The 26,392-nt window shown below is 40.3% G+C and overlaps 2 protein-coding genes across 4 annotated transcripts; one reads left to right on the top strand and one right to left on the bottom strand.

Moving 5' to 3' along the window:
• Positions 1-26,009, bottom strand: aldh1l1 (aldehyde dehydrogenase 1 family, member L1). 2 transcript variants are annotated; one of them, XM_034681486.1, is made up of 23 exons: positions 25,879-26,009; positions 24,619-24,764; positions 23,768-24,002; positions 23,525-23,690; positions 21,148-21,249; positions 20,886-20,975; positions 20,545-20,682; positions 8,038-8,163; positions 7,824-7,915; positions 6,697-6,844; positions 6,483-6,602; positions 6,049-6,176; positions 5,009-5,159; positions 4,805-4,875; positions 4,510-4,615; positions 3,530-3,617; positions 3,325-3,418; positions 3,131-3,230; positions 2,952-3,050; positions 2,674-2,839; positions 2,474-2,579; positions 2,172-2,371; positions 1-507 (listed from the first exon to the last, which is right to left on the bottom strand). In XM_034681486.1, exons 2-23 carry the CDS (start codon positions 24,743-24,745, stop codon positions 452-454), a joined length of 2,709 nt encoding a protein of 902 aa, XP_034537377.1. In that variant the 5' UTR covers positions 24,746-24,764; positions 25,879-26,009; the 3' UTR covers positions 1-451. The 2 variants fall into 2 exon arrangements, with proteins under 2 accessions (XP_034537377.1, XP_034537386.1); XM_034681495.1 differs by lacking the exons at positions 23,525-23,690; positions 23,768-24,002; positions 24,619-24,764; positions 25,879-26,009 and adding an exon at positions 21,399-21,485.
• LOC117811308 (zinc finger protein 22-like) lies at positions 8,835-19,534 on the top strand. Of its 2 annotated transcripts, none has more exons than XM_034681512.1 (2): positions 8,835-9,134; positions 17,508-19,534. In XM_034681512.1, exons 1-2 carry the CDS (start codon positions 8,936-8,938, stop codon positions 18,320-18,322), a joined length of 1,014 nt encoding a protein of 337 aa, XP_034537403.1. In that variant the 5' UTR covers positions 8,835-8,935; the 3' UTR covers positions 18,323-19,534. The 2 variants fall into 2 exon arrangements, with proteins under 2 accessions (XP_034537403.1, XP_034537395.1); XM_034681504.1 differs by lacking the exon at positions 17,508-19,534 and adding an exon at positions 13,933-15,234 and having other exon boundaries at positions 8,849-9,134.
• Positions 26,010-26,392: the final 383 nt, after the last annotated feature.

The raw sequence follows: 26,392 nt of genomic DNA, 5'->3' as shown, positions 1-26,392 counted from the left end.
TAGGGGTGTTCAACTTGTTTTCATTGTTAACCAAAAACTGTAACGAGAAATGTTACATATCAGTGGGATTTTCTGACCTAATGTAAGCCATATTAGAAAATGATGCAATCTGTTAAAAATATTCTGTGACAGAGATTACAAAACGGTGTCAGATATCACTTGGGCTACCTTTAAACATACCTCTGTTGCATAGTTAGAATAAAACTTGTTACAAAATAGGTTAGAAGTATGTTATTGAAAAATTAAGATTTTAGGACAATTTCACAGGCTAATGTGATCACTCATCATGTTAAGATACAGTGTTACGGTCAGTAGTCACTAATGAGAGAACAGAGATGAAACAACATCACTCCATCCACATGACCATGTGCATCCCTCTTTTCTTCTCTCTCTTGTTTCACATCCATTGCTGGGAGCTAACGTCATCCTGCTTCTCTCTCCGGTGTTCGACTCAGTACTCGATGGTCACTGCCTTCGTCTTCATGTATTCATTGAGAGCTTCTTGTCCTGTTTGAGTGACAGACATAGATACAGACAGTAAGTGCGGATCTTAATTATCACAAACTTAAAATTGGTACTTATCCAGCAATAGAATTAAAAATGTGTTTCCTATATTGTGTATGTAAACCGAAATCAAACACATTGAACATTAGCAACAAGATGGAGGGGAGTAATATCATTTAATGTAGCCCAGTCTGTAACTGAATAACCATATGTTGGTCAGCTATTTTAGCATTTATAAAACGTGGAATTTCTTTGTGCACAGTGCAAAGTAAGAAGGTGTGTTGGGGTTGAGATACACCAGATTAAGGGAGAAATTGAATGTAAGAATTTAATATAATAATAACATTATCATAATATAATAAGATAAGATATTACTTTATTGATCCCTGGGGGAAATTCAGTTTAATAAGTTTAAATAAGTAACATAAAATAAAGATAGATAAATAAAAATAGAATACAAATCTAAGATATATACAAATGTTACAAATGGTGTAAATAGTGGTAATTAAAGGTAGTATAAAAATAATAATAATAAAAAAGATTCAGTAGTGACAGGTTGACATGGTGTGATTATGGTTTGGTTATGACAGATTAAGCAATATAATAAATAAATATTGGTATATAATATGACTGTATTAAGATAAAGATAATAGTAAAATTACTATATAATAGTACCAGGATCAGTTTTAGTCAACAATAATAGTGTAATATGACATAATATAATAATAATAATAATAATAATAATAATAATAATAATAATAATAATAATAATAATAATAATAATAATAATGTCATATGCATTATAATATCAGCAGCAGCCAGAGAGTTGGTGCCTCAGTAGAGCTCAGATGCTTTGTTTGTTTGATACTATTTCTACATTTTGTACAAGTAAGAAAGTTCAAACAGCATTTACAATCACATAAACCTGCGCATGTAGTGAAGTTTGGAGCTGCTTCTTCATCATGGTGTTAGAGAGCTTAAGAGACAAACTGTGTTACCTTTTAACAGCACAGAGGTAGCTGTATTTCGTTTTCCTGTTGTCTACACAAAGAGTGAACGGCTCTGGCTGCATGTTCAGCATTCAGACATCAGAGTGTCCTCAAAGCAGATGTGTGTCTAACATGAGTCTGGTCCTGCTGGAGGTTTCTGCCTGTTAAAGGAATTTGTCCTTGCCACTGTTGCTAAATGCTGCAAAGTGCTCTGCTCATGGTGGATTAAGATGAGATCAGATTGAGTCCTGTCCGTAAGATGGGACTGGATCTTATCCTCTATCCCTCTTTCCAGACCCAACTCAGTCGCCTCGACCGAGTTTAGTCGAGGCAATAGCTGTCTAACATAAGTCTGGTTCTGCTGGAGGTTTCTGCCTGTTAAAGGAAGTTTTTCCTAGCCATTGTAACTAGCTATACACTGTGACGGCAATGCCCAATGGTGGATTAAGGTGGGGTAAGACTGAGCCCTACCCTGTACTGGTGTTGGGTTCATAATTTGACATAGAGTACGGTCTAGACCTTCTCTGTTTGGAAAGAGTCTGAGGATAACATTTGTTATGATTTGGTGCTATATAAATAAAGATTGATTGATTGATTGATAAATATTAAGTGTCTATAAGTTACAATAAATGTACAAATTTATATCAATAACTCAGTGACAGCAGCTGTTGTTCTTACCCAGGTCTTTCCCAAAGCCGGACTGTTTGAAGCCTCCAAAAGGCGAGGCCACATCAGTCTTGTTGTAGGTGTTGACAAAAACTGTGCCGGCATTTAGCTTTTCACTGACGTACAGAGCTTTACTGATGTCCTTTGTGAAAACACCTGACGCCAGGCCATACTCTGTGGCGTTGGCTCTCCTCAGCACATCGTCCACGTCACTATAAGTTAGTGACAGAGCAGGAGAGAAAAAACAAGTCAGTGTTTGTGAAGAAGAGATCTGGGACAGTTTTAGGTATGAGGTAATCTTGAGAAAGCCGTACCCGCTCTTAAACTTGGACAGGATCATGATAGGCCCGAAGGACTCCTCTATAGCGATGAACATGTGGTCTTCAACGTCAGTGAAAATAGTGGGCTCAAAGAAGAAACCTGGAAGCAGACATTTAATGAGTCACACCATATTAAAGATAAACCACAGAGACTTCTTACACCACTGGGCTTCAGTTCAATAACATAGTCTTACCTGCTCGCTGCATCTGCTTGCCACCACAGACCAGAGTGGCCCCCTCTTTGACGCCGGTTTCACAATACTCCACCAGCTTATCCAGATGAGCCTTGTGGTTCTGAGGGCCGTGGTCTGTGGAGCGGTCCAGTGGATCACCGATCTTCATCTTCTTCACCTCCTCCATCTGAGGGAGCAAACGTGAATAAGAAAAACACAGACATGACATGCTGAAGGCTCAGAAAGTCTCAGCGGGTAAGAGGAAGAGTATTTGTGATTTTGAGAAATGCAGCACGTACCACTCTTTTCACATACTGATCATGTATGGTTTCTTCCACAAACAGGCGACCGGCTGCGATGCAGTTCTCACCCTTGTTGAAGAACACTGAACTCATGCCCTGAAACATGCAGACAACACCATGATTCTACATCTGAAACTACTGAAACTTTAAATACATGCTCCTGTACATGAACTCACCATCCGCACAGCTTTGTCCATGTCACAGTCACCGAAAATGATGAGAGGAGATTTCCCTCCCAGCTCCAGAGAAACTTTCTTCACGTTACTGACTGCACAGCTTTAGAGAGAAGAGAAGACATTTACACAAAGATGAGTACGATACAGTAAGATTGGGATTCAGTGTTGTGTGTATGTGTATGTGCATCATTCACCTCTTCATGATGTGTTTACCGATCTCAGTGGAACCAGTGAAGCCCAGCTTTCTGACATCAGGATGGTCAGAGAGACGCTGACCCACCAGAGCACCTACAAGAAAAGGATGAAATTAAAACTCTTCAATAACAAACTGGATTAGCTGCTAAATCTGATGATGAAAACAAACTTAACGTCCCACTCAGAGAAATGTGATGATCTCACCTGATCCTGGCAGAATATTAACCACTCCTTTGGGCAGTCCTGCTCTTGCTGCCAACTCAGCAAACTTCAGCGCTGTCAGAGGAGTTACCTGAAAACAGATCATTTGCTTTGAGCTGAACTAGCAGGAAAACTGTCAAGTTGGTCTGACAAAATGTTTCTGCAAGCAGGATGTTTCTACAATCAACATTTTCTTATCATTCAGACAAACACTGAAAAATAATTTCTAGTAGGAAAAAAAAATCGTACAACCATTTCCTTTAATTTCTTTATTTCATCTACTGAAATGTGGATTTATTATTTGGTAGATCTCTCTATTTTCTTAGGCTTGTTTTTTCACGTCTTCAAACCTTTTCTATGGGGCACCGTTCATAAAGTTGTGCACACTGAAAATAACAGCAACATTTCTCCACATTTAGCTCCAAAACGTCTTGGAAATATCACAACACATTTTTAAGTTACGTTTTTATCACATTTAGAGCAATATTTGTAACCTTTTTCACATTTCTTTTTCTCACAAATATATATAAGATAATAATACTGTTAATAAACGTTGAACATTATTTTATATTTAACACTTATATGTATATTTAACATTTATATTTATATTTAGCATTTGGATTTAACAGTGATTTTAACTTAATATATTTTTCACAACAAAATTAAATGTGAAGAAGATCATAAATATTCATATAAATGTGCTAAAAAAGTGATTTTAAAAATTCACTCTCATTTTTATGACGTTTTGGAGATTAATGTGGAGAATTGTAGTCATTTTCAGTGTGCACAACTTAGAAACAGCACCCCATACTTTTCTTGTTCGTTTCTGCAGACTCAATAAAGGTTTGCTTTGCTTGATCACAGCTTCACAGAGCTGACAGAGGTGACAGACTCCTGCTCTCTTTTCATTCCCTGATTGAAACGTCTTTAACCAGCACATGGGCATTTGCATTTAGTCTTCATGAACAGATCAGTGAGCTTACCTGAGCAGGTTTGAGCACGACTGTGTTTCCAGCTGCCAGGCAGGCGGCTGTCTTCCAGGCCAACATCATCAGAGGGTAATTCCAGGGAATCACGATGGCACACACTCTAATGAAAGAGAAGTGATCTGACTTATAACCAACACTTGTCTGCTAATTATACAAAAATTGGTTTTTACTTGTGCTATTCTGCAGAGAGAAATAGTTTACATTAGATAATCACAGCTAACCCATTTCATGTAATCAGTTTTGCCAGCTCATACAACACAATAAAAAAAAACATGCATCCATCTCTCACCCTATTGGCTCTTTCTTGGTGAAGGTGAGGTTACGATTGGGCCTGGCCTGGTTGATGGGGATGGTGCTACCCTGTGAAAAGATGTAAATCATTATCATATATTCATCTATATTCTATTGCTGATTTGACCCTAAGCTGCTATGTAAGTACTGTGTAAGCTTGACACAAATACAGGCTCCCGGGCTTTAAAAAGGACTTCCTTACTTGGATCTTGTCACACCAGCCAGCGAAGTAGCGGAAGGTCTGGATGGACATGCCCACATGAGTCTTAAGGGCCAGGGTGTAAACAGCTCCAGAGTCTATGGATTCAATGGTGGCCAGCTCCTCCTGGTGCTCCTCCATCAGGTCAGCCAGCCTGTGTGTGGGTAAGCAGAGGAAACGCAGGGTCATTGACCTGTGGACTACGTCTATACATGTTTGATTATTTCTTTTTTCTTATTTTGCACAGAAGCAAAGAATCACCAGAATACACAGATGATAATGGATTATAAACTTGGGCTATCAATAATAATAATAATAATAATAATAATAATAATAATAATTTAAAAATATAATAATAATAATAATAATAATCATAATAATAATAATAATAATAATAATAATAGCTTGGATTTATATAGCGCCTTTCAAGAAACCCAAGGTCACTAGCTAATGGGAAAGGCCTTGAGGAAAGCGTGCGTTTTGACTGCTTTTTTAAAACCGTCCAGGGTTGGGGCGCTGTGGATGTCGGGAGGGAGTGAGTCCCACAGAGTGGGGGCTACCACACTGAAGGCTCCGTCTCCTCAAGACCTCAGCTTAGTCCGGGGGATGGAGAGGAGACCCAGGTCCGAAGACCATAGGTTCCGGGATGGAGGTCAGCCAGGTATTTGGGGGCAAGGGCATGCAGGGATTTGTAAGTGAGGAGGAGGAGTTTATAGAAGATGCGGTACTTAACAGGGAGCCAATGGAGGTGCATGAGAGTGGGGGTGATGAGCTGCCAGGGCTTAGTATGTGTGAAAACCCTGGCAGCTGAGTTCTGCACATATTGGAGCCTGTCTAGGGCATTGCTGGGTACCCCGAACAGGACTCCATTGCAGTAATCCAGCCAGGAGGTTATGAATGCATGGATGAGAGAACCACTTCATTTACTAATGTTATTACCAATATTCAGACGATAAAATTATGCTTCATCAATCGCTTAGGTCAACACTGAACATAGCATAGAGTACAGTAGAGTTAAGTTTAGTAAGAACCAGTGCACTGACTTGTAGATAAGTCTGCCTCTGTCTCTGGGGTTCATCTTGCCCCACTCCCCCTCTTCAAAAGCCTCCTTAGCAGCAGACACAGCCTTATCCACGTCACTTATCTGAGCCAGAGACACGTCACAGATGGCCTGCAGGACGGACAGAGACAGAATGACACAAAGAAACCACAGAGAACATTTGTTCTACTTCCGTCTTCTAAAGTAAAATCTTGATGAAGTCAGTAATATCTATTTTATTTTTGTCTCATATTGTGACATGCCCCTTATAACGGCCACTAAACGTCATATTTTTAAGCCAAAAAACATGTCCAGTTCATGGCGTTGAAAATATAAATATCAAGATTAACAAAAGAAAGAGTTTAGGAGGAGCCACATGCTCTAGATAGAACTTAAACCAGAAAATGTATCCTGCAGTAGTGTTCCTTTAATCCTCACCATGCCATCGTTGGGGTTGATGGTCTTGTATGTCTTTCCTCCTTCTGCATCAATGAACTCTCCATTGACGAACAGCTGATGAGGCATCTTTATGGTCATGTTGTTGATGCTTTTCTCCACCTGAGGATTCAAAGTGTACAAGTTTACAAGACAACAGTCAACACGGGTCCAGATAGTCCTTATTGATTTGTAACACAAGGCAAAATGCACTTACATAGTCAACGACTAACTCCTCTTCATCGTCCTCTCCTCTCAGCTTCCGGACACACATCTGGATGAACTCCTGGAAAGTTGTGTTCATGTAGACGTCCTCGTTCTGCAGCTGGCAGGTACTTGCCCGCAGCTTCACCTCCTCCACAAGCCTGCAGACAGAGATGTAGCTTAAGTGGTGTTCCTGATGGTTAAATATTACGGGTTATATTCATTATTTAGATTTATTATTGCTGCTGGGTGTTCAGTCCTTTTTTGGCTTGTTTACTATTAACAACAATGATTTTATAATTACGCTGTCAATCCTGTGAGACTTTACTTAAGAACTCTGCTAAAACTGCTCGAAAGAGGTGTATTATGATGCAAAGAGTTGAAAACCCAGTGCAACTAGGATACATTATTAACTAGAAGACTTCAAGTTGGCAAGAAACTGCAGGAAACATTTATCTGATCCCCTGATATTTTTGTTGGTAGTTTTACCCAGAGGTTTATATGGCCAGAGGTACAAAATGCGGATACTTTTGTTGATGGCCAAAAAAAAAGATAACTAATAACTGGAAGGACACAAAGCCACCAAAAACTGCTCAGTGCAAACAGAGACTAAAGAAGGTCTACACAACGGAACAGATGACTGCAAATCTACGACTGGAGACAACATTTTTTATGCTAAGATGGAACTGCATTTAAATGTATTTGTATGTAACCATGGGATCTGCATGACGTAGCTGAGCGTGGTTCTAGGTTGGCCCTGACCCCTGCCAAAAATGCCGGTCATAAGGTTAGGTTTCATTTTTACCATCTTTTTTAAATGATATTCTTTATTATATATATATATATATATATATTATATACATATTTAATTTATATATACATATGTTTATGTATATGCCTTGATCCTCTAAAACCAATGCATGTTTTTATTAATAACTTTAATGTTTAATTCAGTTCAGTTTCAGCAGCGAGAGTTGAAGTTCTGTCATCATCTCCAATGGTAAACTCGTGATTACATTCATATAATATTGTGATTTTTTTTAGACCATCTGCGGATAGAAAAGTCCCTTACAGTAAACAAGAAAAGCTAGATAAATTCCATTCATGATGTTAACTTTTTCTTTCACACTTTTTAATTACCTGACTACATCCATAGAAGCAGCACCAGACTTGAAGAAGTCAGTGGAGTCTTCAATATGACTGACGTTGGTCAGAATACTCTGCCAGACTGCCTGTAAGGAAACAGATGGAGTCAGAACTCAACAAGCAACAGATACATATTCCGCTGGCAACTTCTCAGTAAGAGTTTTAACAGCTTCCCAAGAATACAAAAGGAGAGGAGCGGAGACCTTACCCTCATCTGTTCAGCAAATGTTTTCTCCTCCTGTGTGAGCTCCACGGCGGCACTGCTCCCTGCACTGAAGTACTGAGCTGCAGCAATCATCTTCCCGTCCTCAAACTGAAGGTTCTTCACCAACAGCTGCAGAGAGGGAGAGCATCACATTTTAACTACTGAACAAATAATATTAATTAATTATTATTGAAGTAATTATTATATTAATTTCCTCTTAGAGTGAGCTCAAAAAGTGTCAATAGAAATACACATCTAGTACTATTTCAGAGTACATGAACGTTTCTCAGTAATAACAACATTAATAACATTTCATTAAATTAAGCGAAGTGTAACAGAAACTGGTCTGTGACAAAAGTATATGTAAGATAAAATACAATGCTGGGATTTGCTGCAGGTTTTAATTTGATAATAAATGCAGCACTATTCAAATTCAAGACCTTCCTTTGTAGTCTCACTTTATACTGAGTCTTATTCTTATAAGTCTTATTCCATCCCACTTAATTTATTTATTTATTATCTAGTTCAGATTTAAGTCGCTTTCTAAGTGTATACTGTCCTGTTTTAAATCATGATAAACACACATATATTATTTGTTCAGTTAATTTAAGCTTTGTATTTACTTTGTATTATTTCATTATTATTTAGGTACTAATTTGATTTTATCTTATGTTTTTTTTTTCTTTTTACAGACTATCTCTCAGCATTTTAATATTTTATTCTGTTTTACTTTTCTGTATTTACTTTTGGTGTAGCATCTTAGTTTCTTTCACTGGTTTAATCTTTAATAATACCCAGTCCAGTCCACTGGGTGGCGCTCTGACTCTGGTTAAACAGTGTTTCTTCTTGACAGAAGCTGGCTGGTACACAGTTCATCTGAGAGCAGACAGCTGGCTGCACGATGGCTAACGCGACGCTCCAGTCCTTCAACGTGTTCCTGACGGACAGATTAACCGCAGCAGCGGTGGACATCTACGGGTTCGTGGAGAAAACCATCATAGACTACCAGGACGAGGTCTACCGAACCAAGCTGGAGAACCAGAGGCTGCAGCGCCTGCTGGATCTGGTCTACAAACCGGAGATCAGACTGCACAGAGCAGGTATGTTTCTCTATGAACTAACAGCATCTAACCCCGGGCATATAAATCACATTATGATGACTACAGAAACACTGAGGTGCGTTTAGTGTAACAGTGTTGTGTTCTGCGCACTGAGCTTCTGCGCACTGTGCTGCGTTAGCATGCAAAGATAGCTGCTGTCAGGCTAATGATGAGAGGAGGCAATAAACCATCACTGCACTTCCGGGGGACTTTCAAAATAAGATTAAGGGTTTATTATATCCTTATTTTACGTGTATAATAACAATAATAATAAAATAATAATATTGTATTATTAATTAGTGCCAGACAAGTGGAAACAAAACAAATAAGAATTACATTAAAGATGATAGCTATTAACATTAAAGACCTGATGTGATTTTCTTTCTTCAAACTATGGTGATTTTTTTTAATTCTTTATGACCACTTTACATGGGACATTCATTCCGACCACATAATCAGATTGGACAAGAGACATTCTATTATGAGTGCTGCTTAATAACACAACATCACAAGACCTGTCCCCTAATGCATCACTTTGTGCAGAACACACACACAGTTATCAACATTACAGCAGACTATGTGTACTCAGAGCCACACAGGCCATTAACCATCATACTGTTATTTCACTGTTACTAAATATTACAAACAAAACTTCTCATGTGATATTATGTAAGTTTACTGTATATTTGAAGGATATAAAGTCTACACAGAATAATAATTAATTCAACTTTCAAACACAAATTTAGATGGTGGAAAAGTTGGCAGTGAGTAGGGAGAGTCTTTAGTTTTCACTATTGTGGTGAGACGCATCCACTAAATGCGTAGTAATCAAGCGGCAACCTCCGCTTTTAAAATATGAGTCCAATGTGGAAGTGCTAAACACTGCAGTTCAATGAGGATCCACTTAAGGCTGGCTCCGGAAGTACTGGAAACCACATACACACCAATTCAAAGAAGACAGCAGAAATAAACATGTTTACGAGCTGGTACAAAAAACGAGTGTAGCCTGGATAGCTCATTTCTTGATCGCTACACACTGTACGGGAGGTGATTTTTTTTTTATAACGCAGCAATTTGGAAGATATTGAGATTACTAGTCTTCCCATGAGAGGCACAGCTAACTTGATTGACAGGCGGGAACACTGTAGCTGTTGGCGAGGAAGCTCAAAGCCCGCCTCTTAACATCACAATTGCTCGACAGCAATATGGCTCCTGCCGACGATTGGCCTCAAAACAGCGCCTCAGGAACAGATGGGTGACGTCACAGATACTACGTCCATATTTAATACAGTCTATGGTAGGAATTTAAAAAACCGCACTCATACTAATTTTCTCATTGCGTGTATCTAATTGGGTTTATGATTAAGGCCACATCAGGGACTAGTAAATGTTACCTGCATGAAGTTAAAGCTTATTTACCAGGTAGGGGTTTGGGGGGTCAACATTCAGCCATGAAATGTTTACCAGCTGCTGCCACTTTGTCTTTATTTATTGTCATAACTGCTGACATTAAATCAATAAATGGCTGCATGCAGAGTGTATTAAGAAGTGTCTTACCTGCATGTTAATGAGCTTTCACTAAAGTGTGATATTTTATAGTGTTGATGTATTTGCTCAAACAACATGTTGATGTCACATACAGTAACTAAATCATGAAGTACATTAGTGTATCCAGCTACCATGCATCTTTATTGTTTTATTATGACAAACACTGTATGGAGTGTCAGACCGGTTACCTCCCTGTCATGGTCTAGAACACCTTTCCTCAAAAGGCATGATTGACTTGAAGGGTGACACAAAGCTGCGGAGGATCTTATCACACCAGTGTGTTAGATCAGGGGTTCCCAAACTTTTCAGCCCTAGATCCCCAAAATATAGGTGCCAAAGACTTGTGACACCCACTGTCCCTCGAAGTGATTAAATGTTGCTTCATACTTCAAAATGAGTTTACCTACATGCACACATGGCTGTGTTTCCTGTGCTGCTGTGAATTAACCTGCTGCTACTGATCGTTTTGTTAATCAACTGTTAGCTAACCCTAGCCCTAACTTTAGGAGTCCTCTGGCAACAAAGAAAGGCAGAAAACTAATGAAATGTACTTATTTGCAGGTTTTTATTTCAAATGTAACTACTGTTTTGTGTCTATATTTTTGTAATAATGGGTAAAATAAGTAAATTTAGAAAAAAATAATAATAATCTGGAAGACATCTTGCAACACCCCATTGTTGTCTCGCGACCCCCAGGGGTTCCTGACTCACACTTTGGGAAATTAATTTGGAATTTGGGAAAAATGGATTCCAGTCATAAGCATGAATTATCTTTTGATTTGACTCAAACTTCATAAGTATGGTGCTGTATTCTTTAAACATAATTATATATTATTCCTCATTTAAAGCTAGGGTTGGTAGTCTCGGAAAACTAGCATGAATTTGAATGTAGCATTTCCTCATGACTCCATCTAACCCCTCCCCTCCTCCCTCAGAGCTCCTCCAAAACGCCACCCCCCCCTTGCGACCATATGATGGTGACTGATTCAAAACCGGTCCTCACCAAAACATTATCATAGTGAAAGTTAAAAACACAAACAAATATGGCTGCTGTTAGTACTCACAACTGTCATTCTAGCATTATCCAGTTGTACTGGTGGCACGATATCAGGAGAAAAGTTATAACACATATAATACTGTAACAGCTCTACTGTTTGTTAAACGTGTTCAGTGTAGATGTTCTTAATTCCTACAGTGTTGACGGTTAGTGAAGGCATCAGGAGAGGTGTAGAGTGTGTGAGCTGGAGAGACAAGAGGAGAAGTTTTTCATTCATTCAAACATTGATTGTTGCTTTGTTGGTTGGCGTGATCACGGCCGACAGTGACCGGTTATTGAAACTCAACGTGTTCACGAATCGGCTTGTCATCCCTACAGTGTCTGGACGGACGCTACAACATCTACATTTTCTGCTTGTCAGAGCCCCCGTGGTGAAAGCTTTTTAGACTCTGAACCGGACTACAGTCCTGAGCAAAGCACTTCATTGGGTCAGAGGGGACAGGCCCGAGGTAGAGCGAGAGGGGCAGTAAATAGAGTCAGGGGAAGCAGCGGCAGGAGACGGGGACTCAGAGTACACGCCGGGGAAATGTACGCCCAGGAGGCGGGCAGAACGGCAGGACGGGATTTGAATGGTTTAAAATTTTGGCACCCAAAAAACAGTGATTGGTTGGTGTTTTCCAGGTTTACTCCGGCTGTAGATAGCAGCTTTTCTTCGCTCTTTTTTAAGAACACATCATGTAATGATTGCCATCAGGACATAAAGATCATTTTAACCAGTATAACAAAAAGTGTATCTAAATCTGATTACCAACCCCAGCTTTAATGAACAAAGTGATACCTCCCATAGGGATAAAAAAGACTACCTTAAACCCTGAAAGTTTGTTGTCACATAACCGTGTGGATGGCATGACTGCTCATAAATCAATAACATTAGTAGCTCTGCCCACAACATGCAAGGAGTCAAGGAGCTCAAGAACAGTCACAATTTGCATGTATGTTAAATCTGAATTTTCTGTATGAACCACCAAATGTAAAATTGTGCTTTGAATGCAAGTTGAGTTATTCCTCTCTGTTTGGTTGCTGCAGTACCAACATGCAGTATTTTGAATGGAGTATTCCATGTTAAATAAGCAGGCTAGCAGGCTAAGCGAACGCCCCGTATGCGAAGGCTATAGCTCTCGTCGTAACCATAGACTGTATATAAAATGGACGTCATCTCCCTCAACTCGAAGTGAGGCTGCCACAAAAACTGCTCCCCCTAGTGGCTGGCTGCAGTATAGGTCAAAAACTCTGTCTCCCCCATTCATTTGAATGGGGCTGCTGTCAAACTTTAAAAAATAAATTCACATTGTACGAATGTTTCTCACATCCGTATGCTGTGGTGATATGTAGTTATTAATGTTACTGTTTTTTGTTCAAGGCCACTTTTTCTGAAAAGTTTCTTTTTTGTTAGTTATTAGAGGTTAAAAAACAGGGTTTTACATCCGGTGTTACTTTGATTGACAGCTGCCGTAGAGAGAAACTCTGCAGGACCTCGGGCAGTACGCTATGGGGTGGAGCTCTAACCGTGGAAACACAAATTCAGACTCTGGCTGCAGAAAATTTACAAGATGGCAGCGTTCTGGAACAAGATATTTTGGCTTCTAAACCGCACAATGGGAAAAGGCGGAGCGATACTGTCCATACAGTATATGGTCGTAACGGTCGCAGGTTCCACTCCCAGCTTCTACCATTTGCTGCATGTCTTCCCCCACTCTCTTCTCCCCACAATTCCTGTCTATCTCCAGCTTTCCAATCCAATAAATGCAAAAATGCCCAAAAACATAACTTAAAAAAAAATAACAAATAATAATAATTCAGGCCAAAATGATTGTGATTTTCACCCCTCAGTATCAGAAATTTATGATTCTACGTCTGACATCAAACACATCTGGTTCAACTTTAGATTTTGTTGAGATATTTTACTTTAGTGGATCACATTAATTTCAGTGGATCTTTTTGGGGTGAAATAATAAACAGGTCACAGTAAGTGTCCACCACATGTATGCTTAATTCTGTCCGCCTGTGTCTGAGCGTCTTTAAAGGCTTTACTCACTGCTCTCAAACCATGACTTGCTTTGGATTTCTCTGCTGCTGTTAAGATAAACGTCACCGCTGGGGATCATTCAAGTTTCCCAAAGTCTAGTTCATGTGTGATCAAAGAAGTTATTTTTCAAGCTGCTACCAAAAACATTTTCCTATCCACTGTTACAGATGCGAGACAGATTGATTTGACCGCACCGACACAGGAGGTTTGTCCTCAGGAGCAGCAGATACAGAGAGAATGTGTTCCCAGTGAGGAGCCAGACATCCTGCCCTTAAAAGAAGAACAGACTGAACCCTGGGCCAGGTGTGAGGAGACACCTGTGTGTCCACCATACTGCAGCATTACAGACTCGCTGACTCATATGGTCAAAGTTGGAGAGGAGACACAAGATGACCCAGCACGTTCTCTGATAGTTGGACGGCAGAGTGAATACAGAGATCTAGATGGCCTAGCTCGCGTTGTAACAGTGGGAGAGCACTTCAATTATGAAATGCCGGATGAGGAGCAGCCCCTGCCATCCTTTCAAGTATCTTCACCATACCCAAGGAAGAAAGACGTGTTTTTTTGTAACATCTGCTGTAAGCCTTTTGAGAACAAAATGGAGCTAAAGTGGCACCTCGCAACTCATTCAACAAAACTGTCTCCAAAGTTCAGGAGCAAGACGTTCACCTGCTCCCTCTGCGCTAAAACCACACACAGCAGGAGCCACATGATGATCCACATGAGGTCACACACCAGCGAGAAGCCACATGCCTGTCCCATCTGTGGCAACAGATACAAAATGAAAAGCCACATAAAAGAACACATCAGGACTCACACTGGGGAACGACCGTACACCTGCTACATCTGTGGGCAGAGCTTCAACAGATCCTCCACCATGAGCAAACACACCCGGAACAAACACATGGAGAACAATGCCTTCAAGTGCATGCAGTGCAGCCAGTGCTTCCCCCTGCTCGTCCTGCTGAAGCGACACCTGAGGACGGTCCATGACGTCATCTACCCTGTGTGAGATCCAGGGCAGGAGCTCAGAGCAGGCAGCAGCTCCTTGGTTTCATTAAAGGGAGATGTCGTTCTTTGTGGTTATCTTCTGTGATTTTACATTAAATGGATTCACACGTACATGTCTCCTAAAGTAGCACTTATGACCCACTGCACTAACACATCATCTCACACTGATCAGACGCTCCTGATGAGATGATGTGATAAAACACTAAAGCACCTATCACATAGTTACATTACTGGACTTGAACAAGTGTTTGTAGTGACACATGCAGATTCAATGTGTGTCAAGGGCTTCATTTTATGTTAAATTGTTTTGCACTGTGTTCGTCAACTCTGATTGACAGTTGCACTTGTTTTAAGTCTGCCTTAGTTCTTTTGAGACTAATTTGTTGGTCGGTTCGTATTTATTCTTGTTATGTATTCCTGTGATGAACTGTCACTGTCAATAAATACAATACATGCAAGCACTGCTTGATGCTTTTATGTTGTGTGATCGTAGGCAGAGTGTGTTGGAATTAGTGGAGGAATAAAACCACGGCAATGAAAGTAACAGAAACCGTAAGAGTGTTTGTTGAAGATACTAATAACCAACAATGAGATATTTAAAGCACTAGTGGTGACTTAAATCTAACAAGTAACGTTAAATCTGTACAGTGAATTTTATTTCACTTGTGGTACAAACTAGTGGTGGGCGCATCGATTCTGTGGTGTCGATATATCGGTACTCGCACTACTCATTTGAGTATCGATTGCTCTAATAAAATATCGATACTAATTAACAAATGTGAAATAAAAGCGCAACTTACTCCAAAGTTTTGTACCAACAGCCCCCGTGTCATTTTAACAGTAGTCATGGGGAAGAGGCTGTTTTAAGCTTTCCACTCATAAATAATTAATAATAACATCCTCTATTTAAATTCTCTGTGTTTTTCTAAATTTATTTCATTGTTTTGAAAAAGGCCACCAAAAGATTTGCATATTAAAGTTGTTAAATGAACAGTATTTGCCATGGGAGTTGTCTTTCAAGCGTTGCATTTTATTAAAAAAAACAAAAACACTGACAGTATCGAGTGTAGAAAATCGATAAATTGCCAAAAGGAGTCGGTATTGTTTCGAATCATAAAAGTGTCGTATTGCCAAGCACTTGTACAAACACACTCAGTTTCCTACAAACTGTTTGTTTGCCTACAAGCACACTTTCTGTGCATTGGGATCACTTTTTAAGCACATTATTATCCTCAGGGACATGGTTAAAGAGGGATTCCAATTTCTAACCCAAAACAGCATTTTTGAAAAACTCCAGTCAGGTTTCCTCGAACAACACAGCACAGAGACCGCTCTCTTAGGAGTTACAAATGACCTCCCCTGTGCTGCTGATGCCGGTAAATGCTCCATCTTAATCCCTTTAGACCTCAGTGCTGCTTTTGACATGGTTGATCTTGCAATCCTCCTCAATTGCCTGTCACACTGGGTTGGCATTTCCGGATCTGCTCTTCATTAGTTTAATTCCTTCATTTCAAATAGACAATTCCCTGTTTTCAATGGTAACTCATATTTCAAAACGGCAAATATTGCATGCGGGGTTCCCCTGGGTTCAATCTTAGACCCACTCCTTTTCAGTCTCTACATGCTCCCATTAGGAAGAATCATCCAGACTCAACATTTCCCTCCATTGTTACTCTGATGATACCCAGAAGTACATCCCACTCACTTCTCAAAATCATACTGACATTACCTGATTACAGAACTGTATTCATGCTATCAAGGACTGGCTGGCTTACAACTTCCTACAGTTAAATTAGGTAAATTCAGTTATTCAATCAATCAATCTTAATTTGTTTAGTGCCAAATCACAACAAACGTTACCTCAAGAAGCTTTTACAAACATAGCAGGTCTAGACTGTACTCTATGTCCAATTATGAACAGAGACCTAACACCAAGACAGGGACTGTATAAATAATGGATGTAGTATCCGTGACAAACCCATCTGTTTCTGAGCGCTGTTTTGAAGTCAATCGTCAGCGGGAGCCATTTTGGAAATGCTGAAAAAGTGTGACGTAAAGAGGCAGGGTTTGAGCCTCCTAGCCAACAGCTACGTGTTCCCGCCTGTCAATCAAGTTAGTCATGTCCTTACATTACAAATTCAGAGTACAGTTGAAGATCCTCGTAGTAACATATAAAGCAATCCATCATCAAGCACCTTCATATCTCTCTGACCTGCTCCATCCTTACATCTCCAGTAGACCCCTCAGATCCTCAGATCAGGTGACCATGCCTTTGAGCTTGTGGCTCCAACTCTGTGGAACAATCTTCAAGCAGCTGAAGACTCATTTGTCTGCTCTCATTATTATTTTATTTATTCCCAATATTATTGTCAATATTGATACTGTGAAGCACTTTGTGACTGTGCTCTGTGAAAAGTGCTATACTAAATCAAGTTTACTTACTTACTTACTTGCGTACTTACTTACTTACTAGTATCCTCCTTACATGTTTGTTTTCACGGCTTGCTGTGTCACTTTTGTTAAGTCACAAGTTTGAAGCCCTTCTCAGTAGTGTAGAGCAGTTTCACACCATTGACTGCTCTGTCCCTTCATGAGGTTGATGTGGCTTTGAGGCAGCTGCTCCAAACTTATCTCACAGGTAAAAACTCTGATGGGTGTGGATCAACATTTTGGCGCTGATTGCTGCATCATGTGCTGCAAGTGTAATAAATGATTGTTTCTATCGTTTCAGATGCCAAACAGCCAACTGCACCTTCCCCCACAGAGGAGATTCCTCCGAAACAGCAGGAGTGGAGCCCCAGTGTGTGCGAGGATGAGCCTGGACCCTCCCAGATTAAGGAGGAGCACGAGGAGCAGAAGGAGGAGCTGTGGATCAATGGGAGTGAGGAGCACCCATCAGCAGAGGACAGCGATGATGGAGACTCATTGACCAAAGAACTTATCAAAACGGTGCAGCAGTTAGAGGATTGTAGAGCAGCAGAGGAGAGCAGGGAGCAGCAGAAAGAGCAAGAACAGGAGCAGGAGCAGGACCAAACCCCTGAGGAGGATTCAGAGCAGTCAGAAGAGAAGACCAGCACAACCTTATACCGATGCCACATATGCAACCTTATATTTACAAAGAAAACTGTGCTCACATGGCACCTCAAGACACACGAAAGCAAGGCCAATGAGAGCAAAGGAAACTTTGACTGTCACATCTGTGGCAAACACATACCCTGTCAGAGCAATCTGCAAAACCACATGAGGGTGCACACCGGAGAGAGACCCTACAGCTGCCACTTCTGTGGGAAGTGTTTCAAACTGAAAGGACACATGACTGAACATATCAGGACACACACAGGAGAGAAGCCTTTCAGCTGTCACATCTGTGACAAGTCCTTCAACAGAGGATCCACTCTGAGGAAACACGTCTTAGCGAAACATAAAGAGGAGAGACCGTACAAGTGTGAGGAGTGTGACGAGCTTTTTACTGAACGGCTGCTGATGAAGAGACACATGCGGAAAGTTCATGGCGTCAAACTGTCCACGAGTCAAAGTCCTGCCTAAAAGTCTAGGACTGATGTCATTTATGATGCATTCACAGACACGAGGAGAAAACACATCTTAGAACATAATTTGTAACACTAGCAGTGGTTAACTTTGCACCCACACCAGAATGATTCCTTTAATTATGAAACGTTTCTTTGAAGATCCAGCCAAACCTTCCAAATGTAACATGAACAGGCAAACAACAACCTTACTGAAGAGTCTTAAAGGTATATATCACTAAACTTTAAATGATGCTTACTCAATAACTTTGTGTTACATGAGGACTTACCTATGGAGTTGGCGGAGATTAGCATATGTTAGCATAAAGAGTGAGTAGGAGACAGCTAGCCTTGTTATATCGATGTTGGAAAGTACATGTACATTAATGCAAAAGTTACTTTCTGTCAACATTCCTTGGACATTTAAACAAACAGTGACTTGAATTCCTTATGAGACAAAGACATAGTTTACATTTAAGGGAGTGCTGAAAGGTGTGTATTTGAACTTTGCACAGAGCCAGGCTAGATGTTAACCATTGTTCAGCAGTAATTCTGCTCTGAAAGACCAACGGTTTACCGTCTGTAGCCCTAAAATTCAAATTGAGATTGCGTTTCTGTTCTAACTCTGGAGAAAGCTTTCCTCAACCACTCCTCAGTGAATCAAGGATCTGTCTGATTAAAGAACAAGTAAACAGCATTATGAACCTGAATATGAAGCCAGGACCAGCTTGAGGTGCTACACAGCTTCAGTATCTGGTGCTACAGACACAGCTTCATCAAAAACATACAGACAATGGAGTACTGTTTGTATGTCTTATGAGTACTTATGACACTGAAGGAGGGGTGATTTTTGTTCTTTCACTACAACTTCCTCCATGTTTGAAGCCTCTGTTCAATCACCACTGAATCTTTCCTCTATGGCGTTAAAACAAACCGTGTTAGAGATGAAGCTGATATGTTGGTTCACCCAGTTGTTTTCATCACTTCATTTCAATTGATTTTATAACAACTCATTAATGAGCGCCATACAGACTTTGACACCTGTGGCACATCGTTCTCAACAAGTGTTACCTATTCAACACTGTTATATAGTTTTTTACATTTATATATACAGTATGTATGTACATAAATATACCTCAGTTGTGTTTTTCTTTTGCCAATGTTCAGTGATGTTGTGAAAATGTTGTAAACTGTTTATGTGAACATGAAAATACATGAAGTATGAAAAACATCCAGCTGTAAATGTGTTCATCAGATCTGCATCATAGTCACATCGTTTGTTCCTCCTGTATCATATATTCATGTGATGCAGCAGTGCAGAGTTACCACTGTGTATGGAAAGGATAGTGTAGTGACACCAGTGAATTTATTGAAGCTTGGCTATCACCTGCAGATATTTTCTCTAAGCCACTAGAAATACAAAAGATGGAGAAAGAAAAGATGCTGATTTGAAGGTTTTGTCTAAATCAATTTGAAACGCTGTCTTTCTTTCCTGCTCTTGCACAAGATTTTTCTTTTTCCATACTAGAAACACAATCTGAGACACATTTTGCCGAATAATGTCACTTAAACAGAAACGCTTCATGTTTTGCAAGGAAGGACTAAAGTGAGCACAGGACGGAGAACTTTGACAGCAGTGATATATTTAACGCCATCTTTCATAAGAACACAACTCATCATTGCAACTCGTCCAAGACGCCTAAGTGCCTGGTGTCAAACTCTAACTTTCGAAGGCTTTAGACTACAGACTGCAACCGCTTGTGCTTTAAAGCTTTAAAAAAATTGTGCAAAAAACATGTTCCATGAATCAGTCTCACACGGATTAGAAATCTACCATCTTATTTCCTAAAATTTGGGATTTAAAATTGCATAAAAAGATACCAGAATATGTGATCAGTAGTTCTTAAAGCCACTAAAATAAATAAATTATAAAAGGTGCTTTAAGCATTTTCAAATTTCAAACATTTTGCCCCTCAAGACGGTTCAACAAACTTTCATGAAATCGCATTGGCATATGTATCATGCTAAGACCTACAAAAAAGTCTCTTATCGTGGTAGTGAAATCCCAACAGGAAGTTTTTTCTTTTCCTTTATACACCCGATTCGCTAGGTTATGTAATTACGTTATTCGAGGTATTTTTTAAAAGTACATTTTCACCTTTCTCTAATTATTGTTATATCATAAAAATCTATTCCAGTGAGAGGGGAGAAAAGTCCACATCTTCTTCTCTTTTGACTTACCGACTTGCCGTCGTTGCCAAACAGCACCAGGCCTGTCTTGGTGACAATGCCCGGCTTGCTGGCTCCAGGGATTTCCAGCGGCTGACCGTTAGCTGCTGTGCCATTATCCACCAGACTGGAGCCATAGAAAGTCACTTTCTACAAGTCAACAGACAAAAATCAGCATTTATTATTGATGACAACAATTCTATGATGAATTCTGGATTGTCACCCACAGCTAAAGAAAGGTTTTTGAGGTTAACAGTCAAAAAAACAATAATATTCCACTCCAAAAAGACAGCTTATTGAAGATATCGTATCAATGACTTGCTGCTGTTAGCAAAAACAGGTTGTGCTGTTACCTGTCCATCAACTTCTGCCCAGGCACCGGGGACCTTGTCGTTCCCTCTGATCCAGTTGTGGATGGCCTCAGCAGACTGGTTCCAGTCAATCTGCCCACAGACAGAGGATATATTCTCATTATGTCTTCAGAAGCAATACACTCGCATATTAAACATTAACATGTTTGCAGTTTACAGATTCTGTCTTCAAGCTGTTCTTAAAAACTTTTTGATAAAGTAGAGGACACTCATCATCTCTGATGTTCTTGTGGGTAAACCTTACCTTAGAGTTGTCTTTCTTCTGGATGCACTCGTATGTGGCTCCCTCCTGTGGCTGTGTGATCTTTGGTGCCTTCCCTTCAGCGATCAGCCTCACTGCGTCCACCTGGAACCAGATCAGTGCTGTTAAAGCAGAATCAGTGTGCTATCTTTGAGGCTGTTACAGTGTTCAATATGATAGAGGAGGGCTGGAAGACAAGACACACAATCCTTTACATGATCCAATCATTTAACTATCTGCTTTTCTTCACCTACATCAGATCTGTCATTGTGACCAGGAGTCAGTTTAAAAAAGGAATCAGTCATAAATGCCTCCAACAGACTCATTGTCCAAATACTTGCTGAGTCACTTTGTGAGAACTTTACCCTTTATTACCAAAGCAGGTTAAAGTATAACCAAAGCAGGTCAGAGTGAAGACAGGGATTTGTAGTCACTTTACACACTCTGGACTTCTGTATTTTGTATCGTTCTGACCAAAAGTTCATTCCCTCCACAGAAAACTGAACAAACTTCCCCGACTCACTGATAACAGACTGAGGGTCATAAACAAACCTGCAGAGCTCAGAGGTGACCACGATCAAAGAGTTTCATTCAGTAAACAGGATTTGTTACTTTGTTTCCATTGTTTATTGTTCATCAACAATGCTGAGATATAATTACCTGCTTTATCTGAAAAATGACCTTCTTTAATCATTTAACCTTACTAACAAGTGCATACAATCATTTATTTGATAAAGTGTGAGGAGGACCCAGTTTGGTGAGGTAATCATCACAGTGCAGGGTCAAGTGTGTGTGTCTGATTGCCCCTGATGTGGAGCAGGTGTGAGAAGCTTATATATACTCTTGGGCTCCAATTTCCTGTGCTGACTCATTAGCTCACCTTCTGAGGGAGTGAGAGGTTGTGCCTTGTGGTCTATGCATGGTGTGTGTCTGCATAAGCCCCACGGTCTCCTTCAGTGTTTGGTGATTTCAAGTTTCTTTGAGACAGTAGTTGTTGGCACTGAGCTTCTTTAACTCCAGCCTTTCTGTGTTCTCTCTTGGGACACCCTGGCCACATTTCCGTACAAGGAGTGTTAGCTTTTGATCAGCAGTGGTATCGTTTCTCTTTTTCTGAGCGCTATCATTTTGTCTTTCCCCATCCCCTTCTAATTGTACTTAATTTTAGTCTTGGTTCCTGGAGGATAACTTCATAAACCCTTTGTATATAATTTAATATCTTACAACAGCCCAGGTTTTAACTAGAATTAAAACCATGCTTTTTCAGACTTAATAGCAGTAAACAGGGTGCTGCTGCCTGATGAATCAAAATATATAAGTTAAGTTTAACTCACATTCATGCATAATTTGAGAAAGTTAAGTGTTATGATCATAGGCTTCATAAAAAACGGACATGATGTCACCAATCTGTTTCTGTTTAGGAGCCAATCGTCAGCAGGTGCGATATTGGAAATGCTGATCACAACCTAACTTCGTCCGAGCTAGTGTGAGGTAAAGAGGCGGGCTTTTTGCTAACAGCTACAGTGTTCCGGCCTGTCAATCAAGTGAGCCACGCCATTGTTTGGGCAAAACTTGTAAGTTTAATATCTTCAAAAATACAGAGTTATAAAATAATTCACCCCGTACAGTGTGTGCCGATGGAGAAATTAGCTATTCAGATCTAAACCGTTTTTTTGTACCAGGCTGTAAACATGTTTATTTCTGCTGTAAAGATCGTCTTCTTTGAATGGGTGTGTATGTGGTTTCTGCAGCCAGCCTCAAGTGGACGCTTGATGAACTGCAGTTTTTAGCACTTCAGCATTGGCTTCATATTTTAAGACCAGAGGTTGCCACTTGGTTATTACTCTCTATCATCTTAGGCACAAATAACTGTATTTAAAGCTCCTGTGAGGAACTTTGTGTTACTGTTGATTTTGGAGACCCCTGTGGACAAATTGATAAACCTTATCTCTTAAAAGTAGTGTTTTTGTCCTCCTGCCCTCTTAACAGTCACACATATCACTCATTGTGAATGTTTGCTGAGGAAAAAATAAAGAAGAAGTTCTACAGAATGCGGTCGGTCACCTGGTCTGACACGGACCCCCTCGCAGGGGTTGCAGTCATTAAAAATATTTATACAGAAAGTAAATTTTGTTAATGGTCCTGTTTTCTTTCCTCGTTCATATTGAGGTGTCACTGCTCATTTCAGTCTGTGTAATAACAAGCTAAAAACTCCTCCCAGGAGTTTTAAGTTTCATGTTTGAAAAGTCTTAAAATATACTGGTACATATTTTACTGCTTTCCATACCTCCTCTCTTTTTTATTTTAGCACCTAGCTCAGCCAACACCACTTCATAAGCTTGTTTCTCACTACCCACAATGCCCCACCCATCACTGCACTCACTGTGCCTTTGACTCCCTCTGGGAAGAGAAACCTCTTGTAGATGGTGTTGACGGTGTCGTTGGGCTCAACATCACACTCTCTCTGCAGGAGGATGGGTCCAGTGTCCAGTCCGTCATCAGCCCAGAACACTGTGAACCCGCCTTTCTTGTCCCCGTGGATCAGTGTCCTGTGTGTATCAGAGACAGCAGGTAAGAGACCGGGCTTGTTGATATGTTTCAACCCTAAGTGTAAGTCGTCACTCACCAGTTGATGGCAGAGGCTCCCCTGTGGCGCGGCAGCAGGGAGGGGTGGTAGATGATGGAGCCATGTTTGGGGTGGTCGATGACCTCCATGGGGATAAACTGGGAGCAGAAGGGCAGGACGTTGAGCTCAGCACCGGTGGCTTTGTACTTAGCCACCACCTCTGGGATGGCCTGGCCCTTCACACGCCAGCGGGGGAACTTGAAGACTGGGACACCATCCTTCTCTGCCTGAGTGGCTGCAGGAAAAGAATGATCAAAGTCAAATAGTCATACAAAGACAATGATCTAAAGATGATTTGTAATGTGGATTTCTATTTGTTTCATTAATCAGCATTTTAGGTATGTAGTCAAACTGCTGCACTTCTCATATGAACAAAGAGAAGTACATATATGACTACTTGTACTTATTATCTTGATTTCCCTGTGTGTTTTCAGCTCTATACATTTATTTGTTGACATGTGAGACCAGTAGTTAAGTAATAGTCAAACAGTACTACCAGAGTGATGCTAGGGACATACAGAAGGAATCAAAGACAAATACTAACACCAATGGACACATTTTTGAAACTACACAACATTAATATCCATTTTCGGAGCCTGGACACCAGATTCTAAAAAAAGGAATCTAACAAAGGGGGGGTATTGCAGAAAAAAAAAGTTTGGAGAAGTGCTGACCGGAGATAAAAATCATGAGGAAAGTTGTTTGGACTTTTTTGTCAAGGCACCTTTTTTATGTCAAGGTCAATACTTGAATTTGTTCTTACTTATTGCCACAACCTCCCCACTGGTCATGTAGTCATGAACTTGAGGCAAAGCTGAAGTCTGCAGCTTCCAATTCAGTAAATTTCTCACCCAGCGGGTCGGCCTTGCCATCCTTGTCGGGGATGGTGAAGACTCCTACGATGGTGTGGCCGTCCTTCCTCAGCTCCTTGTAAACCTCCTGGCCGAACAGACTCTGACCAATCACTGCAATCTTCATCCTCACGCCTCAATGTGTTCTGGAGAGGAAATAAAAATGTAGACTATGAAGTGCTTTTAAACCACAGACTGTATTCGAGTCCAGTTAATGTGTGCAACCAAAAGCAACATACATTTTGAACGAAGTCCCAGCTTCTTTTAAGCTAAAGGGCATTTATAACCCTGAGAGGCCATCGCCATCAATCATCAAACTGACATCAGAATATGCTCAGCAAAGTTCAGACAAGACAAAACCTGTCTGTGCTTGCTACATTTGCATATGTTCAGGAATTGCATGATAAAAATCTGTGGCAAGAGAGGTTACTGAAACTCATTCACACTTTAAGTAAACATTTCAACACTTAAACTGAGTCCAAAGAGCACAGAGCTGCACTGATGTGACTTCAACATGCAACTGTAACATTAGACAGGTTAAAGAATTAACCTGTGTGCATGTGTGCAGATTATGTAGGGTAAGCAGGATACACATGTAGTTTACTAGCTTTGCTTAACTAGAATGTATGCATGTATTCAATGTGCTTTATAATTTGAAAAAAAGTCACACAGGATTGTAGTGCAGTCAATATTTCATGCAGAGTGACATTTGTATGAATTATTTGACCTTCATCAGTTTGTCTGTTTTGTTCATAACAGTCCACTCAGAAATAAAATATCATATGATCACAACCAGGATTAAGTATCCTAGAAAGTGCTTTGAAATCCTGTCTGTTTGACTGTTTGGTGACCCTGAATAGAAAGGGGCGGGGCATATTGTCCTGTCAAGCAACCAGCCAGTCAAAACCTTCTAAATAGTTTGTGCCTTCAGTATCGACCAATTAAAAGCACGGAGGACGTGAAAGAAGTTGACAGCCCACTGATTAGACTGTTGGTTAAGGTCTCCAAGTTTAAGCACAAATATCATTATTATAATCCTCACATGATCTCGACCTCTCGTTGTGTGCAGCCTTAATGTGGAATTGCATTATTTACTTATCCAAAGGTGTGTTGCAAACACGACCAGCACCTTATTGCAAATAAAATCCCAAACTTCCCTGAGTGCGATGAATCCATGAAAGGTAAATGAAGCTGCACTGTCATTTTAAAGCGTTAGTACTCATGCACAGGATCACATAAGAGTACAGTTTTTGTCCTTACCCCCGCCTGCAGACCCTCTGCTCCTCTGCTTGCCTGGAAAGAGAGTTGAGTCAGAGATCGTTGCGTTTAATTTCCTCCCAGCAGACACACATGCCGCTCAACCAATTACATAACATTGAAATAAAGCCGAGTGATTGGACAGGACGGGGCGTGAGGCAGCGGGGGGCGGCCTATCAGCTGCTCTGAGCTTTCAGTGAGATCAACCAGCCGGAATGTTACAATGTCAACAATGATAAATCACCACAACTCTTATACAGAGGAACGCCTGTCTGCATTACATCAATGTACATAAATATTCATTTATTCCCACGGAGGATAATGTGTCAATGAGTATTTACTGGGATATGTCCATAAATATGACCAGACCTATAGCTTTGGACAGGGGTCATTCAAGTTTGATTATGAAATAGGTTTATTTGCTGTTTTTGTAATTTTTTGGTCAAAAAACACTTTATTTGTTTTCCTGTACTCATACTATCACAACAACAGTGAATTTGTAACAGTCTGGCAACCA

This window comes from Notolabrus celidotus, chromosome 1 (genome assembly GCF_009762535.1).
Source record: "Notolabrus celidotus isolate fNotCel1 chromosome 1, fNotCel1.pri, whole genome shotgun sequence".
Taxonomy (NCBI): Eukaryota; Metazoa; Chordata; class Actinopteri; order Labriformes; family Labridae; genus Notolabrus; species Notolabrus celidotus.
The sequence above is the reverse complement of the archived record's forward strand: the minus strand, read 5'-3'. Positions and strand labels throughout refer to the sequence as shown.

What these genes read in the sequence shown, in the direction of transcription:
- LOC117811308 (XM_034681504.1), top strand. Translation starts at nt 8,936, where the DNA reads ATGGCTAACGCGACGCTCCAGTCCTTCAACGTGTTCCTGACGGACAGA. An exon ending in GATCAGACTGCACAGAGCAG is followed by an intron (nt 9,135 to 13,932) that starts GTATGTTTCTCT and finishes CCACTGTTACAG; the next exon opens with ATGCGAGACAGATTGATTTG.
- aldh1l1 (XM_034681486.1), bottom strand. Translation starts at nt 24,745, where the DNA reads ATGAAGATTGCAGTGATTGGTCAGAGTCTGTTCGGCCAGGAGGTTTAC. An exon ending in AGAGGCAGACTTATCTACAA is followed by an intron (nt 5,160 to 6,048) that starts GTCAGTGCACTG and finishes ACCCACACACAG; the next exon opens with GCTGGCTGACCTGATGGAGG. An exon ending in GGTAAACACATCATGAAGAG is followed by an intron (nt 3,231 to 3,324) that starts GTGAATGATGCA and finishes TTCTCTCTAAAG; the next exon opens with CTGTGCAGTCAGTAACGTGA.